This window comes from Glycine soja, chromosome 8 (genome assembly GCF_004193775.1).
Source record: "Glycine soja cultivar W05 chromosome 8, ASM419377v2, whole genome shotgun sequence".
Taxonomy (NCBI): domain Eukaryota; kingdom Viridiplantae; phylum Streptophyta; class Magnoliopsida; order Fabales; family Fabaceae; genus Glycine; species Glycine soja.
The window spans coordinates 35,459,331-35,479,693 of NC_041009.1; the positions used below are offsets into that span (position 1 = coordinate 35,459,331).

At 33.2% G+C, this 20,363-nt stretch overlaps 1 protein-coding gene across 1 annotated transcript; it reads left to right on the plus strand.

Annotated features, from left to right (window-relative positions):
• Positions 1 to 8,011: 8,011 nt before the first annotated feature.
• On the plus strand, positions 8,012 to 11,652 carry LOC114422997 (zinc finger CCCH domain-containing protein 12-like). Its single transcript, XM_028389581.1, has 3 exons — positions 8,012 to 8,166; positions 8,295 to 9,544; positions 11,168 to 11,652. Exons 2-3 carry the CDS (start codon positions 8,680 to 8,682, stop codon positions 11,449 to 11,451), a joined length of 1,149 nt encoding a protein of 382 aa, XP_028245382.1. The 5' UTR covers positions 8,012 to 8,166; positions 8,295 to 8,679; the 3' UTR covers positions 11,452 to 11,652.
• The last annotated feature ends 8,711 nt before the right edge of the window (positions 11,653 to 20,363 follow it).

Genomic DNA, 20,363 nt, shown 5'->3' on the forward strand with positions numbered 1-20,363 from the left:
GACCATGCATTATGCATGAATCACTGGGGGTTTGGATGTTATCTTTGTAGTGCACCTTCAATTCACAGAGTTTCCTCTTGATCACCAAATGTCGAACATGACAACGCCTTTACTCAATCCACGCTAGGTACAACTAGAGCAGGGCCTCGTACTAGTCGACTGTCATGGATTTAGAGAGAGCTCACAAAAATAATGTGTTTTTTTTTTCATGTATACTATTTTGAGGTGCGTACCTCCTTATATAGAAAACATGAGCTCAACCTAACCCATGGAATATTTGATTAGATCAAATCTAATCTAATATTCTATCAATCAATTAAATTATTTCTAATCAATTATCTTCTAATCAAATCAAATATTATTTTGTCAGTTCAAATCATATTTGATGAATTAAAATATTGATTAGATCATATCTAATAAATCCTTTTATTAATTAATTAATCTTTGACTCGATTTAATTAATTGCTCCAAATATTCACTCTATGAGTGTGACCCTATAAGTTCCCACTTGATTGACAATAATATTAAACAATATATCTAATAAAATATTGAATATTATAAATAGTGATTGACATCTAGCAATGCATCATTGTTACTTAACCCATGAGAAAATCAGTGATCTAATTGTAACCTTTTTGCAATCATATCCATTATTGGACCTTTTTCCCTTCGTCCATATGTCATTATTGAACATGGGCATAAATGTGTCCTCTCCATCAAGTTCGATCATTCATTTCTGGATACCCAAGTAGACACATAAACCCAAATTGGCCCAATATTTCATATTGACCCATTTTCACATGGACACATATTGTGTGTCTTACTCTATCGAGAGGCCCAATGACATAACTCCTACTATGTAGGAGAGATGAATCTTACCTACATCACTCATATCTCTCAACATGAATTATTGTAGGTCCAATAACTACCATTATGTTCATCTTGTTACAAATGGTGTTTGATAGGATTAAAGCCTATAAATCCTACATGTAGGATTCGTAGTGCAATGACTTTAAGTCAAGGGACTACTATGACATTATGGTTGTCACGAGAAGCTCTTATAACACTTAAATGACTATTATAAAGCCTTATCATAGTGGGTCAATCCAATATGTGTATTACTTTTAATATTTATACATGTACATCGACCTGATATCTCATATCCATGACTTATGAGATATAGTCATTAGTCCACCTCACATATTAGTCTTAAGGTATTATTGTTGTCTTGATTAACAATAAAACTTGACACTTTAGGAATAATGTCTATATTCTATACTAATATAAAAAGGAAATACAATTTTGTATATTTAACTTCTATTTTTTGAATAAAAAGGAAACTTGACACTTTATATTATTAGTTTTTTTATTCTCATTTTTTTTAGATGTATTTAACTTCTATTTTTTTATATTTTAATTTTTTTGAGAGGCACCGAGTACCTCTTTTCTCCTAATTATTAATAATGATAATTATCCTATTTGGTGTACATATTTTAGTGAATAATTTTATCTTTAAATTACTTTTAAAATTTTAAATTTTTCTTCTAACTTACATTAACTTCCTACTACTTTTATATTATTAGTTTTTTTTATTTTGTTATTTTTTTATTAACTATATTTAACTTCTATTTTTTTATTATTTAAAAAATTTTGAGAGACCTTTCTTCCCCTAGTAATTATAATATAACTAAATTAAACTAAACTAAATCTGGCCTTCTTTATTTTACCCAAACTAAATTAAAATATGGCTTTTAGTAATAGCTAGAATGATTTTATGAGGAAACCTATTTCTTCTTTTAATAAAATATAATTATAATATAATTGAATGTTTATTTACTTATTTATCCATTTTATGTTTTAAAAGAATTAATTCTAACTCCGGTTATTGTTATAATTATTGCGAACTTAAATGTTTTAATTTGTTTAATCACAACGATAATGACAACTGTTTAGAATTTTGCATTTAAATATTTTATAAAATTTCAATAAATTATAAAAAATTATGGCATTAAATATTAATAAAATAATATTTTTTTAAAATACGAATATTCATCAAATAATTATTTACTGGTGTTTAATTATAAAAGAAAAAAAAACTAAGTCCCCCTTTGACCAATTTCTAGATCCATCTCTGGTCCTCACTCACATGTTTGAGAGAAAAAGAGAAAAAAAAAAAAAGAAATCATGTACTCACTCACATGTATTTTTATTTATTTTTAGTTTCTATCAAAATGCATTTTAACTCATTAGTATATTGATAAAAAAAACTCATTAATCTAGTCGATCCTTAAAAATAATTAAATAACCATAAATTATTTGTCGGTCACCACATATAGGCCATATTTTAGTCAATGTTATGCATTAAAGAGATGTTTAGTAGAAGAAATGTTTTTTTGTTTATGAGGAATCATTGGTCGGGAAGCTTATAAAAGAAGTTTTTTCATGTCTTAAAATCATGGATTTTAGGGTCGTGTTTTCTAAGAATGAATAAAATTTGTTTGGTTAACCATTGAAAATCTTTATATAAATTTTCTAAGAATAAAAAAGTTAGACATATTTTTATTAATTATTTTAATTATTTATCATATTATATAATTTAATAAAGAATTACATATTTTTACTATAATAAAAGAAAAATAAACTTGGGAAATCAAAATTTTCACCTCTCCCATGAGAAAATTTTGTGAGAAACTGATTAAAAAAATATTTTTGGAAAACCTTCTTTCCTAGAAATGTTATTTTTTAAAAACACATACCAAACATGGAAACTATGGTTCTGTTTGATTTTATCATTTCATTTTCAATGAAAACAAAAAATAAGTAAGAAAATACATAGTTGTGAAACCCAGTTTGGCCCAGCCGGTCGGACTGGTCCAACCAGGACTTGATGGTCTAATCGAGTTGGTTCCACTATTGGATCGATCATGCAATTGACCTGGGATGACCCGGCCAAACTTGTCCAGTTAGGTCATTGGATCTTGGTTGAACCGGTCCGACTCGGTCAGTTTTACAAAAAAAAAAAGGATCACCTCTATGACACCGTTTTGATGTTTCATTATTATCAATTGTTATTTTGGATTTTGGGAGTGAATAGGCAATTTAGTCCCTGAGATTGTACCCATTTTGCATATTAGTCCCTAACTTAATATTAAATTCAAAATAGTCCTTATTTTTGCATAAGTGTTGCAAAATAGTCATTCCGTTAAATTTTAAAGTAACGCCGTTAGTGAAGTCAATTTTAGTGCCACGTGGATTATCCAACGTAGCACTAATTATAAAGGATGACGTGGCATGACACATGGACGTGCCTCTTAAAAGATGTCACGTCATTTGATGATAACAAAACGAGTAAATAGGCAATTTAGTCCCTGACTTTGTACCCCTGTTGCATATTAGTCCCTAACTTAATGAAAAATTCAAAATAGTCCCTATCTTTTGCATAAGTATTGCAAAATAGTCCTTCCGTTAAATTTTAAAGTAACGCTGTTAGTGAGGTCAATTTTAGTGTCACGTCATTTAATGATGATAGAATGAGTGGCTTCTTCAAATTTGATGGTTCTGAACCAATTGAGGCATATATACGAAAAAGAACCCACACACACTTGCACAAATAAAAAGAACCAAAAATCCACAGCAACAACCTTATCTCTGTAATCGTCAACACCAATGGGCAAGATATGCATAACTATTCTCTTTTCCTCTCTTTTTTTTCTTCAATTACCATCAATGTATCATTCCGGGTTTTGATTTTTTTTTTTTTGTGTGTTTTGAATAGGAAGAGAAAAAACCAGAGGAAAACAAAGTGGAGGAGAAAAAAGCAAAGGAAGAAAAAAAGAAAGAAGAAGAGAAAAAACCAGAGGAATCAAAAGATGACAAGGAATCCAAGGAGGAATCTGTGCCGCCAGAAATCATGCAAGACACAACCTTTGCAATGCATGGACACTTTAAGCATGATTTCTGGCATCTTTTAAGTTAGGGACTATTTTGCAACACTTATGAAAAAAGATAAGGACTATTTTGAATTTTTCATTAAGTTAGGGATTAATATGCAATAGGAGTACAAAGTCAGGGACTAAATTGTCTATTTACTCGTTTTGTTATCATCAAATGACGTGACATCTTTTAGGAGGCACGTCCACGTGTCATGTCACGTCATCCTTTAGTGCCACGTTGGATAGTTCACGTGGCACTAAAATTGACCTCACTAACGGCGTTACTTTAAAATTTAACGGAAGGACTATTTTGCAACACTTATGCAAAGATAGAGACTATTTTGAATTTAACATTAAGTTAGGGACTAATATGTAAAATGGATACAATCTCAAGGACTAAATTATCTATTCACTCTGGATTTTAGGGTATGAATGAACTTTTCTTAGTCAAATAATGTTAGTTATATACTTATATATAATATATACATATATAATTTTAAAATTTTAATATATATCGGATCAAACCGAACCAATTATTGGTCCACCGGTTGGATCCCTAACCCACATTATTGGATCAATGACCAAATCAACTTTTACACTAATGACAAAATATGTTTGGTTGGATATTTTTATTTTCAATTTTAGAAAACAAATTCAGTATTTTAAGAATTTTTGAAAACGAAAATAAATAATTTTCTACATTTTCACTAATCGTGCAGTGGCACACGTGTGAAATTTTTTAGACCTTTTTTCATTTGCGTCATCTCTTTGAAGCTAGTAACTGTCCATACCAATAACGTGATCGTGCACACAAACTTGCAATCTCTGCCAACCGGTGCAGTACTTGGAATGCCATTGAATAAATTTTCAAAGTAATGAGTGGAAAACAAATTATTGAAGAAAATCAGAAAATAAAAATAAATATGAAAAGAAAACCAACAAACATATTTTTCTACATGATGAAAAATTGAAAATCAAAATAATTTAAAAATAAAAGAAATAAAAATAAAAAACATTTTCTCAAACCAAACACACCTTAAGTTTCTCAATCTATGATTTTGGGGAAACAAAAAATTTCTCTCCTACTAAATATACATTTAATTTCTTATGTTTGATATGCATTTTAAAAAAATAACATTCTTGGAAATGATGTTTCTTGAGAATATTTTTAATCAATTTTTCACGCAAACTTTTTCATGGGGAGGTGAGTTTCTCATGTTTGATATAAATTTTTAAAAAATAAAATTCTTGAAAAAGAATGTTTCTCGAGAATGTTTTTGAATCAGTTATTCACGACAAACTTTTTCATGAGAGAGACGATAATCTTATTTTCCTAAGTTTATTTTTTATTTTACTATAGTAAAAACGTCATGTTATTCTTTATTAAATTATATAAAGTGCTAAATAATTAAAATAATTGACAAAAATATGTGTAACTCTTTGATTTCTAGAAAATTTATCTAAATATTCTTAATGATCAACCAAACAAATTTTATTTATTCCTAGGAAACATGATTCCTGAACATATAAAAATTTATCCCCTACCAAATGTCTCCTAAGCATCAATGGAGAGAGATTTAACCATCCGACCAATATCATGTAATTCCAAAAATTTAGGTTGTTGGAACATTTAATGTCTACATTAAATGCATGTCCTTCTTTATGCTGAAAAATCACTATCGCTTCTTTGAAGAAACACTTCAACAGGAAACAACCTGCTTTTCATCAAAGCAAGTCTATCACAACAGAGCATGTCTTTTAATACTCTTTTGAAACTCCAAAGCACCGAACTTAATTTGTTCTTCATGGGATTCGACAAATTCTAGGATAATATTTTATAAGACAATTCCTGCAAACCAAATCTTAGATACATAGTATTAAATTAAGTGTTAAATGCATTATTAAATGTTGTATTAGATCATGATATATATTTGCTTCCATTTGGAACTTCAAACACAAATTCAAGATTCATAGTCTAATAACACATAAGACACAACTTTTAGTCTTTGTATTTATTTGCATCTAATCAAAATAATTAAGAATCTTTATTCGTCTTTAGTCACAAATGTCTTTTGACTTAACAAATATAAACAAAATTTCTCCAAAAATATCCGACAATTAAAAAGAAACAGATGCAATAATTGATCGCAATTATAAAAAAAAATTACCCTCATAATGTATGAAAAATAATTTTTTTTAAATCAAGCCTTAAAATTAAAGTCTTAAAAGAATTAAAATTCAGCTATATTTTTTTTTGGAATTAAATGATATTGGTCGGATGGTTAAATCTCTCTCCATTGACGCTTAGGAGACATTTGGTAGGGGATAAATTTTTATATGTTCAGGAATCATGTTTCCTAGGAATAAATAAAATTTGTTTGGTTGATCATTAAGAATATTTAGATAAATTTTCTAGAAATCAAAGAGTTACACATATTTTTGTCAATTATTTTAATTATTTACCACTTTATATAATTTAATAAAGAATAACATGATATTTTTACCATAGTAAAATAAAAAATAAACTCGGAAAAATAAGATTCTTGTCTCTCTCATGGAAAAGTTTTTTGTGGAAAAATGATTAAAAAACAATCTCAAAAAACATCCTTTTTTAGGAATGTTATTTTTTTAAAATTTATATCAAACATGAGAAACTCACCTCCCCATGAAAAAGTTTGCATGAAAAATTGATTAAAAATATTCTCAAGAAACATTTAATATGAGCTCAAGTGAAGATTTCTATTTATTTAGAGACAATAAACGCTTGTTGAAAAAAGCCTATAAATACCAGAAGTTGTGAATAAAAATGGGTTACGAACTTATGAGCCGTCTTTCTTATTCTTTGATGTAAAAAGCTTTTTGTGTATTTTTGTAAAGTTTAAAAGCTCTAGAAACATTTTGAACATCTTTAAAGAAAAAACTAAGTGCTTAGATTGTTAATCTGTTTGGGAGATGATTAAGAACTAGTCACTGAGCCAAAAAAAAAAAAAATACTTTGATATGTTTTAAAGCCAATAGTGACTTGGTAAGACAAAAAATGTTGGGTTGTTCAATCTTGATGTAAAACTTGGTTTGTAAGAGGTAAAAGTGATAATGATTAATACTTGTAATATTGAGAAGTTAGTGGAATTTGGTGATTTACCAAGAACTGAATGTAGTCTTAATGGTTGAGACGAGTGAGTATAAATCCTTGTGTTTTATAATTCTTTTGCACTCTGTGTTTTAAATTGATCTAGGGTTTGATTTTGTTTTGAAAACACATTTTTGTTTGCAAAAGTCTAATTTCATTGTTTGATATTTGCCTTCACAATATTTATCTATCATTTTTAAAGTTTAAGGTAACATTTTTTTTTATCAATTATTCTCTTACCAACATTAATTATTTTACTCATTTTTAAATAAATAATTGAATATTTCAAAATGAAATAGTTATTTATTGGTCAATCATTGGAACATAAATAGTTTTTTATTGGAGTATTAGTAAAATGAGAAACAAGTGTATTGGAAAAGTGAATTCACAAGGATATAGTAGAAAAAAGCCTAACAATTTTATCAAAATTAAAAAATTATTACTTCCTTAGTCTTATAAAAATTGTTGTATAAGAAAAAAAATATTCTAAAATAATTATTATTTTAATTTTTCAATATAAAATTAATTATATTTTTTTACTTATATTTCTTATAATATTAATTATGAACAATTTTTTATTTATAAATAACTTAAAAATTATAAAATTAATTATACAAAATTAACATTCTCATTCATCTATTTATTAATATTTTTTTATTTGTGTAAAACACTTGGCACGACTATTATTTTAGTACGGGAAAATATTGGTTTTCTTTGATTGCGCAGACAAACCTTAAATGAGTCATAATCTTAAATAAATGGTAGAGAAGAGCAACGGATATTGCCTTATTTTTATTTTTTTCTTCCCATTCTCTTTCTTTTTTTATCTTTTCTCTAAATTTAAGCATAACTGAATTACTTCCATTTAATATTTGAAATTAAATGTGCATTAAACGTACCGCCAGATATGTGCTTATGCATATGAATGCACAAACACTAAGCAGCGCAATAATGCCATAGTCGTCAACTCGCAGCTCATTTCATCGTTAGAGAGGCAATCTAAGCCTTAAAAAGAATAAAATATAAAATAAAAAATAAATAAATAAATACCTCGGTTTCACTTTCTCCACTTCCTTTCGGTTCACGGGAAATCTAACCAACCAGGTAAGAAAAATTCTGCAATCCTATATTACATCATTTTGAAAATCGGATCCTCTCTCAACTCTAAAGTAGTTCTTTCTTGCACGATTTGTGACAGTTTTCATTTTCATTTTCTTCCACTGTTGCCACAGATCTAGTTTCAGTTCGATGCCATAAATTCTCTCTCTCTCTCTCTCTGTCTCTCTCTCTACGATGTGAATCTTCGTTCCAAACATGTCATTTTCTTACAACCCTGTCTATCTATCTACCACAGTATCTCGAACAGGATCTATCTGCCATTGTTTCAAACAAGATTGTCTCGAACAATATTGTTTTGAATAAGATTTTGCCTTAAACAAGAGAAAAAAAAAAAAAACTATCTTTCTTCTCCAATTCCTCAGCTGTGTCCGAACACTCACTCCTAGGTAGCTGTCAGTTTCCGCGAACTCAAATTTTCCGAAACCTGGTACAGAACAAAAGACAGAACTCTGAGGTCCAAATCTGATTAGTGATTAGGGTTTTGCCTCGTTTGTGACAATGGATTACGCTCGGGACGGGAACGTGGTGCAAATAATCACCGGCGGCGGCGGGGGTGGAGAGAGCTGGTCCGGCGACCAAGCCGATTGGGCGACGGAGGATGAGTACCGGTTTTGGAACAACAACAACAACAACGGTGGGGACTCAGAAACGACGCCATCGAACTCGAATTACGAGGGGCGGTCGTCGGAGCCGCCGAGTAAGAAGTCACGGAATTCGTCGCAAGAGGGTAGCTCCTCGAACCGGTCGAAGGCGATCGGGAAGATGTTCTTCAAGACGAAGCTGTGCTGCAAGTTTAGGGCAGGGACCTGCCCTTACATAACAAACTGCAATTTCGCTCACAGCATTGAGGAGCTGCGCCGCCCGCCGCCGAATTGGCAGGAGATTGTGGCGGCCCACGAGGAGGAGAAGGCGGTGATGACCGAGCCGCCGCAACAGCCGAGGGAGGAGTTTCAGATTCCCACTGTGGGGTCTTCCACCTTCTCTGGAGAAATGATGCAGAGGTCTTACAAGGGAAGGCATTGTAAGAAGTTTTACACGGAGGAAGGCTGCCCCTATGGGGATAGTTGCACCTTTCTTCACGACGAGCAATCGAAGAATCGCGAGAGTGTTGCTATAAGTTTGGGCCCTGGTGGTTATGCTGGTGGCGGTGGCGGTGGTTGTGGTAGTGGTAGTGGTGGTGGTGGTGGTGGTGGTGGTGGTGGTGTTGGTGGTGGTGGCAGTGGTGGTAACGGTGGTGTTAATGCTGCTGGGAATGGACCTAATTCAAAGCCCTCGAATTGGAAAACCAGGATTTGCAATAAGTGGGAGATGACAGGGTATTGCCCCTTTGGCAATAAGTGTCATTTTGCTCATGGTGCCACAGGTACAACCCTGTTTCCTTTCCCTGTTTATAAGATTTTTTGAGTGATAATAATTGAAGGGATTGTTGTGTGTTGTATAAAATGCTGATAGAATTGGAACTCAATTAGTTTGGGACTTTAGGTTGTGGCTGTCTCATTTCTCATTATGGGTGTATAAGTGTATTCTATTTGGATAAAATCTGTGTTTATGACAGTTGATGCTAGATTGCTTTTTGTTTATGTATCATTCAATCTTGAATTTTTTTTAGTTAATATGGTCTGTACAGCTTTAGTTTCTACTCTTTTTTATTTTTATTTTAAGGAGTATGGCATGAGTGAATGACTTCATTTATCAATTAATAATTTGATTTCCATGTGTTTTGTTAAGCTTATCAATGAAGTATGTTGTGGCTGCTTGAGTAATCTTTGCAATGTTTCGATACAGCATGTTTGCATGCCAGAGAAACATGTTTTTGATCAGGGAAATGCATGGTTACTTTTGCACAATGAAAGGCATAACTAACAACTCAAAATCTACAGCAAGAGGAGAACTTTTAAGTTTGAAGTGCTGAAATTTGGATTTCTCTTTTTTCCATGTGTCCCTCATTAACTGCATGCTTCCCTATTTGAGATTACTGTGTGACTTTTTCTATGCCTTGTAAGCTTCAAAATCCAAGGCTTTATTTATTTATTAGAAAACAGAGTCTGAGAGATGAGAAAAGCATAGTTTTTTAAGTAGCAGGTTCAAAATGAATAAATGGCACAACTTACATCCTTGTAGCTCTCAGAAAGATAGAACTTTGTAGATAAAGTGGAAACAATAAGTCTTACACAGATGCGATTTCTGGTAATTGCTTTGTTCACAGTGGAAGCACACTAAAAGAAAGGAAACTTTTCTAAAAGATACACGTGCTAACATTCTGTCCTTTAAGATACTTAGAAATGGAGCAAGGCCTAAATGAGAAGAAGCTGATTTATGTAACTACTCAAGCATTGGGTTCTCTCCAACTAAAACAATAGTACTACCCTCAAGATACCCTAGGGCAGTACAACACATAGTTCAGAAACCATGAATTCAACAATGAATTATATTGGACAAATCTGTTTTCCCCCGAATCAACATATATAGGGACCATGCATATTGTATTCAAATGCATTTTTAGCTTCCGAATCAATAAATTTTGACAGTGTTGCTTTCTGATTTTAAACTGTCTCAGAAATTTAAGGGTTTTAGTACTTTTATTGAGAAACTCTCCTCCCTCTCTCCCCTGTATGCCCAAACTCATTCAACTTTTGGCCAAAAGACAACTGGTTCCAAAATCCTTATATTTCCTTGGGTACCATTAGCAACTCTCTTACAATTAACCTTTTAGTAATTTAGTAAATATTGTTAGGAATGTTTCATGGAGAATGCAAAAATGTGTGGAAAACATACGCTTAATTATGTGGTACTTATTGTCACCTGTAAATGTTCATCCCCATTATGTGAATGTCTGCCTGTGAATGCTTGTAATACCATTTTTACCTTTCAGTGGATCTGTGCTTGGCCTTATTATGTATTACATTTGATTATTTGAGGACATTTTCCGATGTTGCAAATATCAGCCATTTTCATACACAACTGACTTTGATAATTGTGACCACAGAATTGCACAGATATGGAGGCGGTCTTATGGAGGGTGAAAATAGAGATGCTGCTTCTGTGGTTGCCAGCGACACAAATAAGGGAGGGCCTTCAAAAGCTTCCGCCGATAATGTGGTTGCAGCAGTTACTCTGGCTGCTATTTCTGATGTGTATCATATTGGAGTCCCTTCACAAAGGCCTTCTTCCATGGCTATTCAGAGGCCAGGACAGAGAGCACATCAGAAGTGGAAAGGTCCAGATAAAATCAGTAGGATATATGGTGATTGGATCGAAGACATTGAATAGAGTTATAATCTCCCATTCATGGAAACGACTGATGAGGAGGGCTTATGTACCATCAAAACGCAAGAATTTTCATTCACACGCTATTTTATTCGGTAATTTATCTTAAGATCCTTAACTTCCAACGGGAATAGCACTTTAGATCGTTTCATGTATAACTGTTTTTTACGTTTATGTTTGGTGGTGTATTCACCTTCTCCTTAATACGGTGGTTCTCTGGTGGGGGGGTGGATCTCGTCTTTACGATTTTCTGAAATGATTTAGACGATTTTCTGAAATGATTTCAAACTAAATAGTTTTCTGGATTGGACTGACTCAATTTTTTTACTAGTTCAAACCATTTCTGGCATATTTGCTGAAAAATGATGGTGGGACACTTGATATCAAGAAGAGAGAAGCGAGAGAAGTATAAATAAATAGTGGATATTGATACGATGTTTTCAGTAGACAAGTGTATAATTTATACTTCAATTCCCTTTTGTTGGACTTGAGTTGGTGTAATCTAATAACTACAAAAAGTACTAAATAATGGTGCCTTTGGATTCGTAATTTCGTAGTCTTTTTGTGTAACACAGTACACGTCCTTTCTGAAATACTAGACTTACATTTTAACTTGACGTAATCCTGTATTGTAAACTAAAATGTATAATTTGGAACGTAATTCGAGTAAAATGTATTTTTATGTTATAAATTAAAATACATAATTTGTATCATTGTTTTCACTATTTAAATTAAACATTTTTTCTTTTTTCTTTTCTCATTTAGACGTGTATTTTACACATTATTATCATGATTAGTTTTTCTTTTATGTGTGAGGTGGGGGTGTGTATGTTTTGAGACAATTACATACGTGAGAATGTAATCTCAGCGACATCTTTCCTTATTACTACTTCACAACCTATTCACAAAAGATACAAAATCTGTTAATAAATATATATTTTTTTCTTTTCTTTGCATAGAGTAGGTGTTGTCTCTAAATAATAAAATAGTTTTATAAAATCTTTTGATCAAAGATCAAGATGAAGCTTTTAAAAAATAACAACAGATGATAAGCACTAAGGAAAAAATATACCAAGAATTTATAGTGGTTCACTTAACTTGAGCTACTTTTGGTACCTATACTTGTAAACTTTCCACCAAGGCCAACTACTCTGGAGTATTCTTTCTTTTTTGAAGCCTCCTACAATTGTTGTATTCTTTCTTTAACCATGTCATTCTTTCTTTTTTGAAGCCTTCATAGGCTCTTTCAATTGTGATATTTTTTTTCTTGAAGTCTCCATAGGCTCCTATAGCCGTGATATTCTTTCTTTCATGAAGCCTCCACAAGTTCTTACAATCGTGATATTCTTTCTTTCCTAAAGCCTTAACATGCTCTTACATTTATGATATTCTTTCTTTTCTGAATCCTCCATAGGCTCCTCTCACAATAGCAACTACTATTAGACATAGACAACTATTTGATGTGTTCCATGGAACTTCAAAAGCAATAGTTACTTGATTACTCTTCTAAATTCTCTTCAGTAGAACCTGTTATTGGACACACACAACAATCTGTTGTCTTCCCACTAACTTCAAAAGTAGCAGTCTCTTGACTTCCCTTTTGAGTTCTTTTCCTCTAAACCTAGGAGGTGGACTAACATTTTTTCTGATTTGACTCTAATGGCTCCACCTAGAGTGCTTTTGGCTAAAGAAATCCCTCTAGATAGGGATTTGTCACTTGACATTTACCCTCTACTTTGACAATCCTTCCTTGCAAGTAACTCCTTCGAATTTGATCAATTTATAGACTTGATCAGGAGATAGTTGTTGTTGTGGTAGTTGGAAGTTGAATTCATTTTTCAAATGTTGCATGAGTTGCCTATGTTCTTACAGCTAGTCTTTTTGCTATGATTCAACCTTTGCCATGCAACTCTCTTGAGTTGTCTTTTACATCTTTACTCTTGCTCTACTATTAGATAGCTTGCACCTTGTAATTATTGAGGGGTTTATTTGTTGTCTCAGTGGCTTCCACATGAATTCAAATTTTGAATCATGGGAAGTTTTCTAAAGATTTCTTGCAGCATGTCTTCTAGAGATGCATTGGTACTTTAGGACAATCTCTCTTCTACTTGGTTGTTAGTTCTTTGACTAGGACAATTGTCTCCTTTGAGTTCCTATGACTTGAACTTTGTCAAGGATCACAAAGAGAAACAACTTCAGAATCAAAGTTGTTTAAGCATTGATGCATTCTTGGCTGGTGTGTGCTTCTGGAGTTCGACATGTTTGTTTTAATGTTCCAATTGCAATGCAACTTTTGATAATCATTAAGTCATGTGTAGCTTCTAATCTATCCCTTGATTCAAGTTATCCTCAACATCATCCCTTTCATCATATACAACTTCTAATACATGTAATTTGACCTGGAAAACATGACTACCTTTTTAACTTTTGAATAGCCCTCCTTCTAGTAATCCTACTTTTGATTGCAGAATCTATGTCATGGAAATCTTCCACTATAGGCCTATGCTCCACATATGTGCTATGCTTCTGAATATGTCCTAGCTCAATAAAGAACACTCAAAGCAACCATTAGTAGTTAAGTTCAACCACTTTGGGTTTGCTTCATAGTGGCTTGTTATCATTAAAACATTAGCTTTTGGTGGGACTTTTCCTAAACAATGAGGCCTATGAGGAGCACCCATATGGTGTCGAAACTCCATGGAGTAGAGTCAATGTTTGATGATTGAGGTTGCCTAGTGACTTCTTGATGTGTCATTATTTTCTGCTATTTCTTAACCCTTTTTGTCACCATTTTAATTACTAATTAGCCTTAATTCTCAAATTAATTATACAGTTTTATCATTTGGGCCTACTTGACTACTTTTGTGTTTTTAATTTAATTTCAGGAGAATTATAAGCAATTGGGCTTGAATCCGAAATTGGGCTTGGAATTGAAGAGAGCAACAATTTTATTTTATCAAATCTTATCTTATCCAGATTTTATTTCATCTAGATTTTATTTCATCTAGATTTTATTTCGTCTAGATTTTATTTCATCCAATCTTATCTTATCTTGTCCAGATTTTATTTTATTTCGTTTATGGGCTTGGACGGAAAATAGATTTGTAAGCTTTGGGGCAGAGGACATATATAACAACACTAGAGTTTTAATTTAGAGTTTTTTGGAGAGGAGAAGAATTCTAGGATTTTAGAATTCCAGTTTTTACTGTTCATGCACACTGTTCATGTAGAATAAAATTCGTTTTCTGCAATTTCGTTTCTGCTTCAATCTACAATTTCATTTTTTGCTGATTAATGGAAGGCTAAGTCTCCAGCGTTATTTTCTCTTGAGGATCAAACACAACTCTCTTTGAGGTTTTGTTATTACTATTGAATTCTGATCAGTTTTTCCTCTTCACCAATTACTCTGTACTTGTTGCTATTAATCCATGCATGCGTAGTGCTTGATTAATTATCTTTGCGCTTAATTTACGTTCATGCTTAATGATCAGTTTCGTTCATGATTAATTGGTGTATGTGTTGCTTAATCACATAATGACAACCTTATGTTAATTTTCGCTTAGTAATTTAATTTAAGGTTGGATTAAGTGGTTGAACTAGTTAGGGATAAATCCTCGTAACCTAGGATAAGAGACTTGCTTGTGAATCAAGGGGAAACAACATGTTTTAATTCTATTATTTTCTAATTAAAATTTGCTCGTTGTTTAAATTACAAAAAAAAAAAACAACCCCCCCCAATTTGTTACTGTTTTATCACTATCTATTATGAACGTTGGTTGACCATTGCTCTTTGGGAGACGACCTAGGATCACTTCCTAGATACTGCATTTTTAATGTTTATTTGATTCGGGTACGACCTCGATCACTTCTGTTGTACATTTATTGTGGTTATAGTTTGTGATGAGACTTTGTGTTAGTTGATGTATCGTGATGATGATTGGTTATTGAGCTATGATGTGAAGATTTGATTGAGATTATAAGATTCTTTATTGATACGATACTACAAGTGCACAATATTGTTCTAGTAATAAAATCATTATTCTTTCCATATGGACCACATTTTTGGCTTTGGAATTATCACAATTTAATAGAAATCAAACAATTGGGAAAATATTTAGAATTTATTTGGGAAAGATTTAGAAATTTTATTGAAGAGATAAAGATAAAGATATATCAATTATTTAAATGGATAAAATTCAATTATGAGAAAACTTCCATGATTGGGGGTTTTCGCACAATGGGTTCCAATTTGCTTAATCGACTAACCAATTGCTTGATTTGTTCTATATAAAGGTGAATTAACCTAAAATAACTATGTTCTCTTTCAAGATAAGGAATCATGCCTAATTGAATTTACTCTTACTTTTGTGGTAGCTATGTTCAATTAGAACCTTTATTATCAATGATAATTTGTTGAATCCTTGAAGGATCAAACCTACTTTCATGGTTCAAAGCCTAAGTCTTTATCAAGGGTTTCCAACAATTAGGTTCACCTTTTAGTTCTTCCCCAATTATATAAAATTATGAAAAGCATTGATAAAGTGTTTTGTACTCAATAAATTAACAAGATAAAGATCAAGAGAGGAAAGCAAATAGAAGCAAACAAAATTTCAGTTAAACCAAATTAGTTCCCAAGGGTTGAGCCCTAATTCTAGAAAATAGGGTTATACTCAGATATAGTCATGATAGAGAACCCAAAAGAAGTAGAAATTGAGAATGGACAAAGCAGAAGAATCGATAGGAAAATGATCTTCAATCTTAAGCTGTCACAAGAGAGTTCAGTCTAGCCTCCATTCTTTTCTCAAAGGTCTATTTTAAAACCTAAAACAAGTTACAAGTTCTAATGAAAACAATAAAAAATTTGTAAATAGAATTCTGACGCTCCCTACATCGATGTGGCTACATCCACAGAGGTGTGGGAGGCGCGTTGGAAGAGAAAATGAATGTGAGGTTAATTCACAATAGTGTGGCTCAATCCATAGAGGTGTGGGAGGCCTACTGATGGAAACTTGCTTGAGAAGCTTCTATGGAGGCTGGATCTTTGAGCTTCAATGAGGTCCTTCAATGATGATTTTCAACCATGGAGTTGTAGCAGAAGATAAAGTGGAGAAGAGGTGAGAGGAGGCGCCATCCACTAGGGAATAAGCCATGGAAGGAGGAGTTTCACCACCAAGAGAGTGTCTTGGATAAGAAGCTTAGAGAGAGAGCTTCAATGGAGGAAAAGAATGAGAGGGGGGGGGGGGCACGAAAATGAAGGAGAAAAAGAGGGAGAGAAGTTGAACTTTGAAGTGTGTCTCACAAGACTCTCATTCATCAAAGTTGTAACAAGTATTACACATGTTTTTATTTATAGCCTAGGTCACTAACTTTTATGAATTTCATTTTCATTTCATGTGAATCTAAGAGGAATATTCCAAGGATATGCCAAAGGCATCTTAGCATATTCCAAGAATATGCCAAAGGCATCTTAAAATATTCCAAGAATATGCCAAAGGCATCTTAGCATATTCTCTTTAGATGCCATAAGAATGAAAGGTGTGACTTTAGCACATGAGAAAGAAATATGCCACAAGAATATGACAAAGGAATATTCCAAGAATATGCCAAAGGGAGGAAAACTACACACACCCCTTCCAATTGCTAAGCTCACACTCATGCCAAAATACATGAAAATACAAAAAAAAGTCCCTACTACAAAGACTACTCAAAATGCCCTGAAATACAAGGCTAAAATCCTATACTACTTGGGTACCCTTGACTTGTAGGGTAGGGTGCCCTTAATTTGTAGGGTATCCTACAAACCTAAAAGAAGAAAAACCTATTCTAATATTTACAGAGAAAAGTGGACCCAACCTTGACCCATTGGCTCAAAAATCTACCCTAAGATTCATGAGAACCCTAGGGCCTTCTTCAGTAGCTCTAGTCCAATCCTCTTGGAGCCTTTTGCTCATGGCTTTGGTGACTGGTCCCTTCCTAGGGAAGATTGCATCAGCCCCTCCCCCTTGAAGAGGATCTGACCTCAAATTTGTTGGTTCCTCTTCCTCAGTATTAGCTTCACCTATAAAAGGAATTAAATCAGAAATGTTAAAAGTGGTGCTAACCGCATACTCTTATAGGAGGTCTAACCTATAGGCATTGTTATTGATCCTCTCCAAGACTTGAAAAGGTCCATCACCTCTAGGGCTAAGCTTGGATTTCCTCTTAGTAGGGAATCTATCCTTCCTAAGATGGAGCCAAACCCAGTCCTCCTCATTAAGAACTAGCTCCTTTCTTCCTCTATTGCCTTTAGTTGCATACACCTTTTTTTGGTTCTCTATTTGGTTCCTAACCCTCTCATGTAACTTCTTTACAAACTCTAACCTAGATTCCCCTGTAGAAGCAAGCTTCATGATGAATCAAGATTGATTCAAGGAGTTTTGATGATAATGAAGATAATGACAAAAAGCTCAAAAGTCAAGAACACTTCATGTTAACAAAGATGATGACTTCAAGAATCAAAGAATGAGTTCAAGATTGAATCAAGAACACTTCAAGGTTCAAAAGGAAATTTGATTTCAAGAATCAAGTTTCAAGATTCAAGTTCCAAGAATCAAGATCAAGATTCAAGAGAAGACTCAATCAAGATAAGTATTAAAAAGTTTTTTTTTTCAAAAACTGAGTAGCACATGAATTTTTTCTCAAAACCTTTTACCAAAGAGTTTTTACTCTCTAGTAATCGATTACCAGATTATTGTAATTGATTACTAGTAGCAAAATGGTTTTCAAAAAATCTTTCAACTGAATTTACAATGTTCCAATTGATTTCAAAATGTTGTAATCGATTACAATGATTTGGTAATCGATTACCAGTGTGTTTGAACGTTGGAATTCAAATTTAATTGTGAAGAGTCACATCTTTTCACAAAAAAGCTTTGTGTAATCGATTACACTGATTTGATAATCGATTACCAGTGATAGTTTCTGAACAAAATCAAAAGATGTAACTCTTCTAGTTTTCAAGTTTTTCTAAAAGTTGTAACTTTTCCAAATGGTTTTTAAGTTTTTCTAAAAGTTATAACTCTTCTAATGGTTCTCTTGACCAGACATGAAGAGTCTATAAAAGCAACACTTTGATTTGCATTTCATAATTATTCATTCAACAATTCCTTTTGACTACAACTTTACCACTTTGATTTCTGAATCTCTTTGAACTTCTTCTTCTTCCTTTTGCCAAAAGCTTTCCAAAGTTTTCTGGTTTTCCAAACCTTGAAAACTGTGCTATTCATCTTTTTCATTCCCTTCTCCCTTTGCCAAAAAGAATTCGCCAAGGACTAACCGCCTGAATTCTTTTTGTGTCTCTCTTCTCCCTTTTCCAAAAGAACGAAAGACTAACTGCCTGAATTCTTTTGTGTCTCCCTTCTCCCTTGTCAAAGAATTCAAAACGACACAGTCTGAGAATTCTTTTGATTCTTCCCTTTCCCATATACAAAAGATTTCAAAGGACTAACCGCCTAAGAATTCTTTTGTATCCCCATTCACAAAGTTTCAAAGGTTTAACCGCCTGAGAACTTTATCCTAACACATTGGAGGGTACATCCTTTGTGGTACAAGTAGAGGGTACATCTACTTGGGTTGTTGACTGAGAACAAGAGATGGTACATCTACTTGGGTTGTTGACTGAGAACAAGAGATGGTACATCTCTTGTGGATCAGTTATAGTGGAGGGTACATCCACTAGGTTGTTCAATGAGAACAAGGGAGGGTATATCCCTTGTGGATCTTTGCTTGTAAAAGGATTTTTACAAGGTTGAAAAGAAATCTCAAGGGCCGTAGGTCGCTTGGGGACTGGATGTAGGCACAGGTTGTTGCTGAACCAGTATAAAAACTCTTGTGTGTTTGTTTCCTTCTTCCCTACTCTTTTAATTTCCACTGTGCACTTTAATTCCCGCTTTTGGTTAAGTTTCTTTTATGTTCTTCATTTACTTAACAACATAGTAAAAGCCTTAGAAGAGTAAATTTTTAATTAGTAAAGGTTTAGGAATAATTAATTCAACCCCCCTTCTTAATTATTCTGAGGCCACTTGATCCAACATCCCCTTCTTTATGTATAAAAGAAGAGTCAAGTAGGAGGGGAATTAGGTCTAAGGGTGTTAGAGGATTGAACCCATAGGCAACCTCAAAAGGGGATTGCTTGGTGGTTTTATGAACCCCTCAATTGTAGGCAAATTCTACATGAGGAAGATACTCATCCCAAGACTTATGGTTGCCTTTCAGAAGAGCCCTTAAAGGGGGTGGATAGAGACCTATTCACTACCTCTGTTTGCCCATCAGTTTATGGATGGAAAGTGGTAGAGAAAAGAAGCTTAGTTCCTAGCTTAGCCCATAAGGTTTTCCAAAAGTGGCTAAGGAACTTAGCATCTCCATCTGACACAATGGTCCTAGGTAAACCATGGAGTCTCACAACTTCCCTGAAAAAGAGTTTTGAGATGTGAGAAGCATCATCTACCTTGTGGCATGGTATAAAGTGTGCCATCTTGCTAAACCTATCCACCACTACAAAGATAGAGTCTACACCTCTTTGGGTTCTAGGAAGCCCAAGGACAAAGTCCATACTAATGTCTACCAAAGGTGCAGATGGGATGGATAAGGGTGTTGATGTAGCTCCATATGGAGCTTGTAGGCCTTGGATATTCTTTATCAATGGAGTCCTTTGCTTCTTGAAGATCAATGGCAGCGGAATGGAGATGGAAGAAAGATGATTAGAGATGCCACTTCAAGGAGAAGATGAGTCAAGAAGAAGCTCAACACCATAGGAAGCCATGGATAAGAGCTTGAAGGTAGGAGAAGATGAGTGGAGGGAGAGGGAGAGAAGGAGCATGAAATTTTGTGCCTCAAATGAGGTCTGAACTTTGAAGTGTAATTCTCAAATGATCAAA

Bases quoted from the DNA above. Each gene is read 5' to 3' on its own strand.
- LOC114422997 (XM_028389581.1), top strand. From the start codon at position 8,680: ATGGATTACGCTCGGGACGGGAACGTGGTGCAAATAATCACCGGCGGC. The intron at 9,545-11,167 runs GTACAACCCTGT...TTGTGACCACAG, and splicing joins TTTTGCTCATGGTGCCACAG to AATTGCACAGATATGGAGGC.